Here is a 15,660-nt window from a genome sequence, read left to right as displayed (position 1 = left end):
CTGGGGCTACAACAGAGGGTATGATCCAAGATAAAGGATATTTAAATGTATTGAGTCATAAAGAGTCCACTGAAGTCTACTGTGTTTGACTTAAACATTCAGTTGAAGAGCTTCTTCTCTGATGATAGTGCAGATATTAGAAGTATGGTGTTACTGTATTTCTCTCTGACTATTCTTCAGAGTATTATACTTGTGTATTTTGTAAAGTGTGGGTACCAGAATGTAGGGGCTGTATATAGAGGAAATGTTGCATTTGCCAAATATGATTCATATATTTTCTGCTTCATTACATGGCATGTTTTCATAACATAGGAATTGCCACGCCAGATTGGACCAGAATTCCATCTAGTCGAGTATCCTCTCACTAAGGTGGAACAATGTTTTAGAGGAAGAGGCGAGAACCTTTCTAGAGGACAATAAAAGAATACCCTGTCCACTGAAGAATTTTCTTCCTAGCACCTGTCAGTTAGCAACTAGTGTATTCCCTGAAACATGAGTATTTAAAAATTCTATTAACTGTAACTATGGTCACTCTGATCTGTATAAATATCTAATACTTTTTTTTTTTTTTTTTTTTTTACCCGTACTGAGTTCTCTGCCTCAGGGATGTCTTGAGGCTTTGCTAATTATGCACCCTCACCTTTCAGTTTCCCTGAATGACAAAAGTGTATCAAAATAATGTATTGACTTCAGCCAAAAGAATTAAGTGTTGTGGACTTCGTTTTAGTGAAGAACATTCTCCTGCCTTGCAAGTCTTGACGATTCCCAGAATTCAGATAAATGATTCTCTGTGTTGTTTGAACAGGAAGCAATGCAGTGTGTGGAAGAGTTGAATGCACAGAGTCTGCTGCCCATTTTTGTGCGAGTCGGAGTGGAGTCTACTCTCGAGAGGAGTCAGATCACCAGGGATCACATGGGCCAGTTACTACATCAGTTGGTGCAGTCGGAAAAGCTAAGCAAACACGACTTCTTCAAGGGGTTGGTATTCTGCCATATGAACACTTCAGTTAGATCACTAAGTTCTTTTTGTGTTAATTTCAAAAACATACTCCTTGTATTGGAGGATACCCCCTTCCCAGCTTCCTGTGAGAGCAACAGTGTCCTACAAGTTTCAGAGTAGCAGCCATGTTAGTCTGTATTCGCAAAAAGAAAAGGAGTACTTGTGGCACCTTAGAGACTAACCAATTTATTTGAACATAAGCTTTCAGGAGCTACAGCTCACTTCATCCAATGAAGTGAGCTATAGCTCACAAAAGCTTATGCTCAAATAAATTGGTTAGTCTCTAAGGTGCCACAAGTATCCTACAAGTATCCTTGGTGAAAGAGGATTTATATTTGCCCATTGAGGAGTCTCGTATAACTGGGGCAAGGGGTGTGTTAAATCAATATTTGAGTGAAATTAATTCTTGCAAAAGGTGCCATATTGGCAGCTCTTTAAACTAAAGTCCTCCATCCATCCACAGAATAGGGATAGTTCTTGCAATGATAAGACAGGCTTCACTCATGCAGGACCCGCTGCCAGTGACTCAGCTCTGATTTATAGGGACCAACTCTGGAGATAAGGGTAGTATGGTGCCAAATGCAGTTACGTTGCTTGTGATGTGGACACCTGTCCTCTAGGAACTGAAGATAGACCACCTCATTGGTCACTGCACAGGTGTTAAGATTGTCATATGGTAACTGCATCCAGATCACACTGACTTAGCCTAGATTTGAACCTGTTGCACAAAAGTAAAACAAACCACGTGCCCCAATAAGAGTAACCTAAGCCAGCCAGTACCCCCCAGGGATCATAATGTAATGATAAAACCAGGAATAACTAAGAAAGTAGTGCTCAGAAATGACAGAATAAATAAATGTTTTTACATATTAAATGTTAGTGTCTGTAGCCACTTCCTGGTGCTTTTATTTGAAAGATTGCCATATCACACTGCTATTGACTGCTTAGTGATGATGGTGTCAGCAAGTCTATCACTAACAGTGAGTTTTGACATCAAAAAAATCTAAAAGCTGATGCAGCTGGATTACATAACCTTGATTTATCAATAGACTTGGAAGGCCCTTTTGCTTCTTTGACTAGTGGAGGCCAGATAGCTCATAGAGTAGAAACATTTGGTCTCCAAGTATAATATGTGGTAAGTACACCTTCCCAGTAAAAGGCTTGCTGCTGGACAAGATGAACGTTCACTTTGGAAACACATACTGTCACCAAAACACAAAACTAACATAATAGGCTTTATAATACCGAGTTAAAATCTGTTGTTCCATGTGAGCTAGGGTAAAAAATACATACACAAGGGTTTAAATTGTGTGTGTGTGCGCGCACATGCAGTGACTCACAGATTCAGGATTATTCCCATTGAGTCTGGTCTTCAGACCAGAAGAAGAGCTGTGTATCTTGAAAGCTTGTTTCTTTCACCAACAGATGTTGGTTCAGTAAAAGGTATTACCTCACCCACCATGTCTCTCTAATATCCTGGGACCAGCACAACTACCACAACACTGTAAACTACAGTTTATCACACTTCATTTGATATTGATAACGAATCATAGAATATCAGGGTTGGAAGGGACCTCAGGAGGTCATCTCGTCCAACCCTCTGCTCAAAGCAGGACCAGTCCCCAACTAAATCATCCCAGCCAGGGCTTTGTCAAGCCTGACCTTGAAAACCTCTAAGGAAGGAGATTCCACCACCTCCCTAAGTAACGCATTCCAATGCTTCACCATCCTCCTAGTGAAAAAGTTTTTCCTAACATCCAACCTAAACCTCCCCCACTGCAACTTGAGACCATTACTCCTTGTTCTGTCATCTGCTACCACTGAGAACAGTCTAGATCCATCCTCTTTGGAACCGCCTTTCAGGTAATTGAAAGCAGCTATCAAATCCCCCCTCACTCTTCTCTTCCGGAGACTAAACAATCCCAGTTCCCTCAGCTTCACCTCATAAGTCATGTGCTCCAGCCCCCTAATCATTTTTGTTGCCCTCTGCTGGACTCTTTCCAGTTGTTCCACATCCTTCTTGTAGTGTGAGGCCCAAAACTGGACACAGTGCTCCAGATGAGGCCTCACCAATGTCAAATAGAGGGGAATGATCATGTGCCTCGGTCTGCTAGCAATGCCCCTACTTATACAACCCAAAATGCTTTAATGCCTTCTTGGCAACAAGGGCACACTGTTGACTCATATTCAGCTTCTTGTCCACTGTAACCCTTAGGTCCTTTTCTGCAGAACTGCTGCCTAGCCATTCGGTCCCTAGTCTGTAGCAGTGAATGGAAGTCTTCCATCCGAAGTGCAAGACTCTGCATTTGTCTTTGTTGAACCTCATCAGATTTCTTTTGGCCCAATCCTCTAACTTGTCTAGGTCCCTCTGTATCCTATCTCTACCCTCCAGCGTATCTACCACTCCTCCCAGTTTAGTGTCATCTGCAAACTTGCTGAGGGTGCAGTCCACGCCATCCTCCAGACCATTAATGAAGATATTGAACAAAACCGGCCCCAGGACCGACCCTTGGGGCACTCCGCTTGATACCAGCTGCCAACTAGACATAGAGTCATTGATCACTACCCATTGAGCCCGACGATCTAGCCAGCTTTCTATCCACCTTATAGTCCATTCATCCAGCCCATACTTCTTTAACTTGCTGGCAAGAATACTATGGGAGACCGTATCAAAAGCTTTGCTAAAGTCAAGGAATAACACATCCATTGCTTTCCCCTCATCCACAGAGTCAGTTGTCTCGTCATAGAAGGTAATTAGGTTAGTCAGGCATGACTTGCCCTTGGTGAAACCATGCTCACTGTTCCTGATTACTGTCCTCTCCTCTAAGTGCTTCAGAATTGATTCCTTGAGGACGTGCTCCATGATTTTTCCAGGGACTGAGGTGACTGACTGGCCTGTAGTTCCCCGGGTCCTCCTCCTTCCCTTTTTTAAAGATGGGCACTACATTAGCCTTTTTCCAGTCGTCCAGGACCTCTCCCGATGGCCATGAGGTTTCAAAGATAATGGCCAATGGCTCTGCAATCACATCCGCCAACTCCTTTAGCACTCTCGGATGCAACGCATCCAGTCCCATGGACTTGTGCTCGTCCAGCTTTTCTAAATAGTCCCGAACCACTTCTTTCTCCACAGAGGACTGGTCACCTCCTCCCCATGCTGTGCTGCCCAGTGCAGCAGTCTGGGAGCTGACCTTGTTCGTGAAGACAGAGGCAAAAAAAGCATTGAGTACATTAGCTTTTTCCAATCCTCTGTCACTAGGTTGCCTCCCTCATTCAGTAAGGGGCCCACGCTTTCCTTGGCTTTCTTCTTGTTGCTAACATACCTGAAGAAACCCTTCTTGTTACTCTTAACATCTCTTGCTAGCTGCAACTCCAAGTGTGATTTGGCCTTCCTGATTTCACTCCTGCGTGCCTGAGCAGTATTGTTATACTCCTCCCTGGTCATTTGTCCAATCTTCCACTTCTTGTAAGCTTTTTGTGTTTAAGATCAGCCAGGATTTCACTGTTAAGCCAAGCTGGTCACCTGCCATATTTAGTATTCTTACTATTACATAACTATGAGTTATGGTGCTCAAAGAAGTGGACTGTTGGTGAAGTATTAGGATGTGTGGTATTCCTGTGGGGGAGGGGAGGGCGAGAAACCAAACGAATGCACTAGAGATAACTGAATGAGGGTGGAGAGCCATGACATTCAGTGGACATGCAGCAAAATTGCTGAAGACTTGCTGTACTGTTCATCAAGACATGTTACCCTGAGATTCAGGGCCATGGTGTGAGAAAAGATCATAGCACAAAATCTAAACTAAGCTCAACTCTAGCGAGAAACTCTCTGCATGACAGGAAATAAACAGCCAAATTACTGGCAGAAGAGCTCAGTCAAACCCAGGATGAACCAGTACCAGAAGCCTTAATAAAGAAACAGGCATATGAGACAGCCACTCCTCAAAAACCATCCCTGAAACCAGTGAACAAGAAAAAGAATTTACCAGAATCCATTTAAAACGGATACCAGAAGACTGTTGAAGGTTCCTGGGAACCAATGAATCAGTGTGAATTTTCTGATAGAAGCACATTTATAATCCACCAGGTAAAAAGTGAGTGCCTGGTACCACTGATGAAACATGAAGCCGGTTCATTGATAATTTGTCATTGTGCTTTTGGAAGAGGTGTTGAAAATTCTGAAATCTGGATTTGCAGTTTGAGAAAAGACCTCATAAATCAGCCATAGAGCCTAGTGTTTTGGAATGCCAGGTCCTCCTGCTAACCCAGCCAAGTATACAGGTGATTTTCCTAAAAGAGAAAAATTGAACTTCTCAGGCCACATTCCGTTTTATTGACTATTTTCTTGTGTTATGTTTTAGGCACTTGATGGATCACACCAGACTTAATCAAACATTGTTCAGTTGAAAATCTTATACTATATTTTCTATGTCCTCCCACATGTAAAATTCTGTTTGCTAGATATTTTGTATTTAAAAAAGAAAATGCTTTTTACCCTTACAGATGTCAGGACTGTTAATGAGCTCATTATTGGGTAATGGGAGTTTTAAAAATTGTTTTCCTGTATGTTTTGACTACCACCCTCCATGGAGGGAATTTCCTCTTGCACATTCTTCCAGTGCTTCAGCATTTCCAAGAAGTAATTATGCTACACAAATACCTGGAGAGGATTGGATGGCATACCATTGGACTTTTTTAATATAAATCAAAAGTATATAATGCAGGGTGGATTTACTTGGCAGAAAAAAAATTCACTGAGATGGGAATTGGATTTAATATTTGGAGTTTCTCTTTTCTTCCAAAGGTTTTCAGACACCTTGGAGCTGGCAGATGATATGGCCATTGATATACCACATATTTGGTTGTATCTAGCTGAATTGGTGACCCCCATGTTAAAAGAAGGAGGAATCTCTATGAGAGAACTTATAACGTAAGCAATGCTATTTTTGTTTAGTGACCATCATGCCTAAACTAGCCTGATTATGCTATAACATCTAAGCAGCATGACTTCTGTCAGTTGACTAGACAGGAATAATAAGAGACTCAGCGTGTGAGAGTCAATGTGAGACCTTGTGAGAGGTGTTCCAGAAATCAGATTTGCATTAATGTGGAAGCTCTGATGGTGCAAGAGCTTGCTGTTGTGCAGTCTTTCTTTCTTTCTTCTTTTTTTTTTTAAAACGTTATCTACCAATCCTCTTCAGTCCCAGTTTTTTTCTAGCTGAATTAAAAACCACCTAAAGTTGTAGGACCAGATTGACTCTCAGAAATATTAAGGTCCTGATCTTTTAAAGGGATGTGAATTCTGCCTTCATTTTCTGAAGATAAAGTTTTTCACGTATGATAATTGTGCCTAGAATTAATTACCACTTAGACATCTGTCTGATTACTATTAACCAGCAGCACAAAGCTACACCCGTAAAAATGGAAAACCATTTTCAAAAATCAGAGCATTACTGTATTTTTATCATTATCACCTTCAATCACATTTATATTGCAGGTTTCAATCACATTTATATTGCAGCAGCACAGATAGGCCAACCAGGCTTGGGCCCTGTTATTGTAGCACTATACTAATATCTAGAAAGCAACAGTTCCCTGCTCCGAAGAGCTTAAGGACAGGTTTTTAAAGGTACTTGGGCACCTAAATCCCATTGAAATCAAGGACCTGCATATGTTTAAAATCTAGGCCTTACAGTCTACAAGATTCTACAGACCAAATCCTCATCCCATCAAAATAAGTAGATTTGGCCCTATGTAAAACTAAAGTATAGGGGTGTTTTATTTGTTCCTGTTGTGCAGTTTTTCTAAGTTTTAGTCTAATATGGGCCCAATTCTGCATCAGTGACGTTGGTCGGAGCTTTAACATTAACTTCAATGGGAGCAAGATGAGATCCCATATACAGAGCAGAAGTTAAAGCTGTGCAGTTTTCTGCATCAGCTTGATCCCCACCTCTCTCCTGCCCCGAATCAAGAGCTGCTTTTCACGTCTGAGACAATAAAATATTATAATAAAAGTATTTATTTCTGTTCCATTCCAGAGAATTTAGCAAACTGTTACTTCCTGGTGGAAGAGCTGGGGTCTTGCTTTCTGAAATATTGCACCTTCTATGCAAACAAATGGTAAGTATGCAGGGATACAACTTATAAATTGTGTTGGGTGCAGAAAGTAAATGGTCATGCATAAAGACAATGTGCTCGTATTCCCAACATTTAGGTATAGGTGAACCTATGCAAATAACATTAAAAACCTGCCTTTCCTTCCCCAAATTTCAAACCACGCCTCATAAGATTCCAAAAAGTTGGGCTACCATTTTCTTATCAAGTTTCCCCTTTGTAGGTACCTCTGCACCTGGCTTCTTCGAGAAGCTGGAGTGCTGAAGTATTGCAAGAGAACCATTCTCAAAGTATTTCTGGGCTGATCAGAAACAAGTACTGGCAATCTCACATAAGGGCCTGTTGTTGCAGACCTGAGAGGTTCTGGGAGTTCGGATAAGCTTCAGATGGCCATTCAGACTTCTGGGTGTTTATCCAAACTAAACCTGCAAACTCTTGAGATTCACCTGTCTCTAGGGATAGAGATACCTATTCACCATGTAACTTCTAAAGCTGTCTTACACATTTTCACAGTTGTCTGTGCAGACACCTTGGTAGTTTCCCTATAAGTGTATCATATATTTAAATTTTTATTTCTAAGGTCAGGATAAATAATTCACTTTGTGTAGTCTTGTACGTTAAACATTCATCACCTCCTTTTTAAAGCATGGATTCAAATTAGGTCAGTTTTCCATGCAACAGCTCCTTAATGTAGCTAGAAGCTTATATTTTATTTTTTAAAATAAGTAATATGCTGCTTGTTTGGATTGTGTATTGCCATTTTCTCTATATCATGTGGGAGAAGAACAGGGAGAGGAGCCATGATCTTGTGGTTAAAGCACAGCCTAAAGTCAGAAGATCTGGGTTCTATTTCTAGCTCTGTCAGACTTCTGGCATAACTTTAGGTAAATCATGTAAGCCAAAATTTTCAGTGTTGGGTGCCTAAAGTCAGGCATCCAACACCATATTTAGTCACCTAAATCTGAGGCTTGAGTCACAGAAATACTGAGCACAAGCAGCTCCCACTGACATCTATAATCTACCTCTGAAAATCAGGCCACATTTATAAAGTCTAACTTTAGACACCCAATAACTCATTTGTATGAGGATAATAATACCTTACCAAACATGTGTTGTGAGGCTTAATTCATTAATATTTGCAAAGTATTTTGAGATTCTTGGGTGGAAGGCACTAAAGAAGAGCTTATTACTATCATTATCTTCAGTATTGTTTATTATATATATAAACATTTTGGGGATTTCTGAAAAGTCAGGCATGAAGTCTACTGGACTGTCAGATGCAGAAGGTTGTACACATACTGTTGTAAAGGTAATGTTCCGTAGATTTACAATGAATTGTAGGATTTAAACTGTGACCTTGTTGTCACACACATGACGTTGAGGATTGATCTCCATACAAAAGATATCCATGTAATCATGATTTTTCTAAAGTAGACATGCTCTAACTTTATTCATGTAGAGGGATGGAAAGATAAGTAATTTCTTACTAGGGCACAGCAAGTCAGTGGCAGAGCTAGGAGTAGAACCCGATGCATTTGAGTCCCCGTTCTGTATCATGTCCACTGGACCACGCTTTTAATATGGTCACTTTATTGTAGATGATCTTTGGTCATGTTGTTGCAAACTCCATATATCACATCAAGCCAGCCATATTTATTACACATCATTGTGGCATCTGTGCATCTTACAAGGTACAACGTTTACCTGTAAAAGGTAGGATATTATATATAACTTCTCCAGCACAGGCTCTCTGGAAGTTTTCACATCTTGGCTAGGCATATTTTTGGATGGCTAAATGATTATTTATTTCTCTTTATGCAGCACCATTCCAGCCTGTTTAAGCTCCTGTACTTTTCAGATTTAAAAATGAACAAATTGCTTTGTGTTTTAGAGCCATAAGAAAGCAGGAGCCTTATGGAGGGAGGCTGGCCTCAATTGGAAGGAATACTTACCTGAAGGGGAGGATATACATACCTTTCTCACGGAGCATGTGAGTTGAAAGCAAGTTTCTTCTAGAGAAGAGCGCTGTGAGATATATTTGTAGGATACATTTGGCCCATTGGTTTGTATTTTATTTTTACTTTGAGTCCTAGTTGTTCATTTCAATTCCATCCCTAAATATTGTCAAAATGGAACATGAAGATGAACTACTCCAGTCATTCAGATTAGGTTTAGGCAGTACATTTGGTGGAAGACACCAAAGGAACACTTGAAAGTGATGTGGGTGATTAAAATAATGGCACTGTTCCCTTGAGTCAGTACTGAACCAGTGGCCCAGCATGATTTTAGGGAGCACTGTGCTACTGGAAATGCAACGTAAAACCAAGATCTGAGAACTAATGATCATTATAGATTCTATGTCACATTTTGCAAAAATAGTGTATTAGCCTTAGCTTCCTGATAGGGCTGTCAATTAATCACAGTTAACTCACACAATTAACTCAAAAAAATTAATCACGATTTAAAAAATTAATCACAGTTTTAATCACACTGTTAAACAATAGAATACCAATTGAAATTTATTACATATTTGTGGATGTTTTTCTACATTTTGAAATATATTGATTTTAATTACAACACAGAATATGAAGTATACAGTGATCACTTTATATTATCATTTTTATTACAAATATTGGCACTATAAAAATGATAAATAAAAAATAGTATTTTTCAAATCAGCTCATACAAATACTGTAGTGCAATCTCTATCATGAAAGTTCAACTTACAAATGTAGATTTTTATTGTTGTTACATAACTGCATTCAAAAACAATGTAAAACTTTAAAGCCTGCAAGTCCACTCAGTCCTACTTCTTGTTCAGCCAATTGCTAAGGCACGGTCTACAGTACGCCGTTATTTCGGAATTAGCCGAGTTACTTCGAAATAAAACTGATTCTTTCCACATGACCAAACCAGTTTTTTCGTTTTAAAGGGCTCTTTAATCCGATTTCTGTACTCCACCTCGGCAAGTGGAGTAGCACTAAAATAGAGATCGCAGTTCTGGGTTACAGGTACTGTGGACGCAATTCGACATTATTGGCCTCAGGGAGCTATCCCAGAATGCTCCCTTGTGACCGCTCTGGACAACACTTTCAACTCCGATGCATTAGCCAGGTAGGCAGTAAAAGCCCCAGGAACTTTTCAATCTCCTGTTTGGTCACCATCAGCACAGGTGAGCATCACAAGAGACCATGCAGTCCCGGATTCGCAGACAAGCTCCAGCATGGTCCGAATGGGAGGTACTGGATCTCATTGCATGTTGGGGAGACACATCTGGTATGGCAGAACTACGTTCCAAAAAAGAAACGCAAATACGTATACTGAAGTCTCCAGGGCCATGACGGAAAGAGGCTACTCCAGGGACACAGAGCAGTGTCGTACAAAAATCAAGGAGCTCAAGCAAGCGTACCAAAAAGCCAGGGAGGCGAACAGCACTCTGGGTCACAGCCCCATACATGCTGCTTCTACCATGAGCTGCATGCAATTATGTGGGGTGATGTCACCACTACCCCGCCACTGTCCATGGACAGCTGCAAGGGGGGAGTAGCACGGAGCGAGGAGAATGAGTGTTTGGAGGACGAGGAGGACAGTGCACAGGCGGCAAGTATGGAATCCGTTTTCCCCCCTAGCCAAGAACTATTCTTAACACTGGAGCCAATAGCCTCCCCCCACTCCCAAGGCATGCTCCCGGACCATGACCCTGGAGAAGGCACTTCTGGTGAGTCAGAGCCTGATCAGAGCCACACTGTGGAGGGTGGGGAGAAACCCAGCCGCACTGGGCTGTTCGTGTTTAGTTTAAAGGGCTCATAGCATCATTGGAGTCACGCAGTGGGGGGTGGGGAGGATGTTGTGTGAAGCGATCATCCCAGAGAGCCTCCTTTTATATGGCAAACCCACAAGGCATAGCTTGCTATGGGAAAGGGGTCCCGGCAGTTTGAAAGCATTGAAATGAATATGGAAGAAGCAGAACCCCGCGTGCCCCTAGGGTGTACCATGGCTGCCTGCAAGCTGAATTCTGTTGCCTGGCCGCATGTGATGGCTTACTCACACCAAAGTGGCAGGCACTTCAGTATAAGAGGCAAAATGTGACCTTGTACAAAAAGAACATGTGCTGTGTACTATGAATTGCCTGTTTCACTGAGAAAGCGTGTCCCCTTTGTTGTCTAAAATGTATCTTTTAAAATACTACCCTCCCTTTTTCTCCTTCCACAGCAGGTGCAAATGTTTCAACGCGGCCTCTATCTACTCCATCCCAGAGGCTGGTCCAGATTAGAAGGCAGAAAAAACAAACTCGGAATGATATGTTTGCCAAGCTCATGCAGTCGTCTCTCACTGATAGGGCCCAGCTCAATGCGTGGAGGCAAACAATTGCGGAGACGCGTAAAGCGTTACATGAATATGAAGAGAGGAGGGACATGTGCAATGAGAGCAGGCAGGATGCAATAGTCAAGCTCATGGGGGAGCAAACTGACATGCTCCTCTGTATGGTGGATCTATGCAGGAAAGGCAGCAAGACCACAGACTGCCGCTGCAGCCCCTGTATAACCACCCTCCCTCCTCCCCAGGTTCCATAGCCTCCTCACCCAGACGCCCAAGAACGTGGCGGGGAGAGGGAGGAGGCTACGGGGACCCACACAGTCAACCCCAGAGGATTGCACAAGCAGCAGAAAGCTGGCATATCCTAAATTTTGATTTGGTTTCTGAACTTGTCCTTCCCTCCTCCTCCACACCCCTAACCCAATACCCCCCTTCCCCGTCTAGCTTCTGATTTCTCTCAGTGTTTTTTGCAACAAATAATAAAGAACGGTTTTTAAACAATTGTGACCTTATTTCCTTTCATATATATAGGGGGCAGGTAACTTTAAGAGAAGCAAACACTACTGTCACACCGTACCCTGGCCAGTCATGAAACTGGCTTTCAAAGCTTCTCTGATGTGCAGCACACCCTGCTGCTCTCTTCTAATCGCCCTGTTGTCCGGCTGCGCAAAACTGGCCGCCAGGCGAGTTACCTCAACCTCCCACCCTGCCAAAAATGTCTCCCCCTTACTCTCACATATATTGTGGAGCACACAACAAGCAGCAATTACAATTGGAATATTGGTTGTGCTGAGATCTAACCAAGTCAGTAAACTTCGCCAGCGCACTTTCAAATGTCCAAAAGCACATTCTACCACCACTCTGCACTTGCTCAGCCTATAGTTGAACTGCTCCTTAGTACTGTCCAGGGTGCCTGTGTACCGCTTCATAAGCCATGGCATTAAGAGGTAGGCTGGGTCCCTGAGGATAACTATAGGGATTTCAACATCCCCAACAGTAATTTTCTGGTCTGGGAAGTAAGTTCCTTCCTGCAGCTGTTCAAACAGACCAGAGTTCCTGAAGATGCAAGCGTCATGCACCTTTCCTGGCCATCCCACGTTGATGTCAGTGAAATGTCCCTTGTGATCCACCAGTACTTGCAGAACCATGGAAAAGTACCCCTTGTGGTTTATGTACTGGACGCCCTGGTGTTCCGGGGCCAAGATAGGGATATGCGTTCCGTCTATGGCCCCGCTGCAGTTAGGGAACCCCAGCGCATTAAAGCCATCCACAATAGTCTACACATTTCCCAGAGTCACTACCCTTGATAGCAGCTGGTCAATGATTGCGTTGGCTACTTGCAGCACATCAGCCCCCACTCCAAACTGATTCCCGACTGACTCGGGCTTTGCAAGCTTCCACAGGGCTATGGCCACTCGCTTCTCAACTGTGAGGGCTACTTTCATTTTGGTGTCTTTGTGCTTCAGGGCAGGGGAAAGCAAGTCACTAAGTTCTATGAAAGTGGCCCTACCCATATGAAAGTTTCTCAGCCACTGGGAATCATCGCATACCTGCAACACTGTGCGGTCCCACCAGTCTGTACTTGTTTCCCAGGCCCAGAATTGGCGTTCCATGGCATGAACCTGGCCCAACACCACCATGATCTCCCAATCGCCACATGCCATGCTTCTAGGAACGTCTGTGTCCATGTCCTCATCACTATCGTAATCGCACTGTCATCGCTTCCTCACCTGGTTTTGCAGGTACTGCACATACTGCTGGATAATGTGCAAAGTATTTACAATGGTCAGAACTGCAGCAGAGATCTGAGCGGGCTCCATGGCTATGGCACCTGCACAGGTAATCCTGGAAAAAGGGCGCAAAACATCGAAGAGCAGATTTGCAGCGGAAGAGGTGCTGTTCGGTTCACGATAGCCCAAAAAAGGCGGGAAATGGTTGTCTTCTGTAGCTTTCATGAAGGCCGGAGCCCAGGACAGACAACATGGAGAAGCTCAGAAGCACGGCAATAGCAGGAGAGCAGAGTTGGCAGCGGAAGCTGTGCTGCTTGGTTCATGATGGCTGAGCAGAGTTGGCAGAGGAAGAGAGAGTAGATAGTAGAGATTACATAGGAAGATGAGAGGAAATGAGTAGTGGATTCATAGTAGCAGGAGAGCAGCGGTGCACCGTCTGCTGAAAGCAGTATGGCATCTGCATGCCAAAAGGCGCAAAACGATTGTTTGCCGTAGCTTTCACGAAGGGAGGTGCGACTGACGACACACACCCAGAAACACCCACAAGAATGTTTTTGCCCCATCATGCTCTGGGAGCTTAACCCAGCATTCCAATGGGCGGCGGGGACTGCGGGAACTGTGGGATAGCTACCCACAGTGCACCGCTCTGACATTCGATGCTAGCCTTAGTACTGTGGACGCTTTCCGCCGAATTCACGCGCTTTAGTGGGGACACAGAAGACTGAATGTATGAAATCACTTCTGAAAATTCGAATAGAATAATTTCATACTATAGATGTACTCTAAGACAAACAAGTTTGTTTACATTTACGGGCAATAATGCTGCCTGCTTCTTATTTACAGTGTCACCTGACAATGAGAACAGGGGGTCACATGGCACTTTTGTAGCCGGCATTGCAAGATATTTACTGTCGGATATGCTAAACATTCATATGCCCCTTCATGCTTCAGACACCATTCCAGAGGTCATGCTTCTACGCTGACGATGCTCGTTACAAAAATTATGCATTAATTAAATTTGTGACCTAACTCATTGAGGGGAGAATTGTATGTCTCCTGTTCTGTTTTACCCGCATTCTGCCATATACTTCAGTCTCGGATGATGATCGTTTTAAGATTTGACAAAACGCAAAGAAGGTACCAATGTGAGATTTCTAAAGATAGCTACAGCACTTGACCTAAGGTTTAAAAACCTGAAGTGCCTTCCAAAATCTGAGAGGGACAAGGTGTGATGCATGCTTTCAGAAGTCTTAAAAGAGCAATACTCCGACAGAGAAACTACAGAACCCGAACCACCAAAAAAGAAAATCAACCTTCTGCTGGTGGCACCTGCCTCAGATAATGAAAATGAACATGCATCAGTCCGCACTGCTTTGGATCATTATCGAGCAGAACCCGTCACATGGAATGGTGGTCGAAGTATGAAGGGACATATGAATCTTTACCGCATCTGGCACGTAAATATCTTGCAACACCGGCTACAACAGTGCCGTGCAAATGCCTGTTCTCACTTTCAGGTGACATAAACAAGAAGTGGGCAACATTATCTCCTGCAAATGTAAACGAACTTGTTTGTCTGAGCAGTTGGCTGAACAAGAAGTAGGATTGAGTGGACTTGTAGGCTCTGAAGTTTTGCATTGTTTTATTTTTGAAAGCAGTTATTTTTTGTACATAATTCTACATTTGTAAGTTCAACTTTCATGATAAAGGGATTGCACTACAGTACGTGTATCAGATTAATTGAAAAATACTATTTCTTTTGGTTTTTACAGTGCAAATATTTGTAATCAAAAATAAATACAAAGTGAGCACTTACACTTTGTGTTCTGTGTTGTAATTGAAATCAATATATTTGAAAATGTAGAAAACATCCAAAATATTTAAATAAATGGTATTCTATTATTGTTTAACAGTGTGATTAATCACTGTTAAATTTTTTAATCACTTGACAGCCCTACTTCATGACCAAATTCCAGATCTGGTATTTGCATTCTGACTCCCTGTAGTTTCAATTAGACAAGGTATATGTTTTCATTTCATGGGTTAAAGTGTAGTGGAGCGTTGCACTGTGCCACTTTTTTCCTCAAAGGTGGCTGCATTTCCTTGCTGGATGAAGTGATCCCTCAGTATAGATTGTACGTCAGTGTGTTGTTTGTAAATTGCTCTGATTCTTTGAAATGAAAGGTAGGACATACGTCATTACAATGATAAAACAGAATAAAGTGTTGCTTGTTCTTTTTCCTTAGTATGATTCAGTGTAGAAAAGCATATTTAATCGTTTCTCATAACTTCTAATGTTGCAGAAGTTGGACTTCACAGTGTCTGACTGTTCCAGTTCCTCAGAAGCACTTTCAGAGGAAGAACTCTCTGCTGACGAACTGAACAAACAGCTAGAAAAACTCATTATTGAGGACAAGGCGAACGATGAACAAATCTTTGATTGGGTAGAGGTATAAAGACTGTTTTCACTGTACCTGTGCATTAACCATCTTTATAAACATT

The 15,660-nt window shown here is 42.4% G+C and overlaps 1 protein-coding gene across 22 annotated transcripts in view; it reads left to right on the top strand.

The window, feature by feature from the left end:
- The window catches only part of EIF4G3 (eukaryotic translation initiation factor 4 gamma 3), a 449,900-nt gene that overhangs the window by 414,517 nt on the left and 19,723 nt on the right, over positions 1-15,660 (top strand). For all 22 annotated transcript variants that reach the window (XM_077837081.1, XM_077837080.1, XM_077837079.1 and 19 more), the window contains 5 exons: positions 806-978; positions 5,802-5,927; positions 7,036-7,117; positions 9,003-9,101; positions 15,462-15,608. In XM_077837081.1, coding sequence (XP_077693207.1) covers positions 806-978; positions 5,802-5,927; positions 7,036-7,117; positions 9,003-9,101; positions 15,462-15,608 — 627 coding nt within the window. The remainder of the gene's footprint in view (positions 1-805; positions 979-5,801; positions 5,928-7,035; positions 7,118-9,002; positions 9,102-15,461; positions 15,609-15,660) is intronic.

Source organism: Eretmochelys imbricata, chromosome 18 (genome assembly GCF_965152235.1).
Source record: "Eretmochelys imbricata isolate rEreImb1 chromosome 18, rEreImb1.hap1, whole genome shotgun sequence".
Lineage (NCBI taxonomy): Eukaryota > Metazoa > Chordata > Testudines > Cheloniidae > Eretmochelys > Eretmochelys imbricata.
Note: the sequence above shows the minus strand (reverse complement) of the source record. Positions and strands in the feature narration are given on the sequence as shown.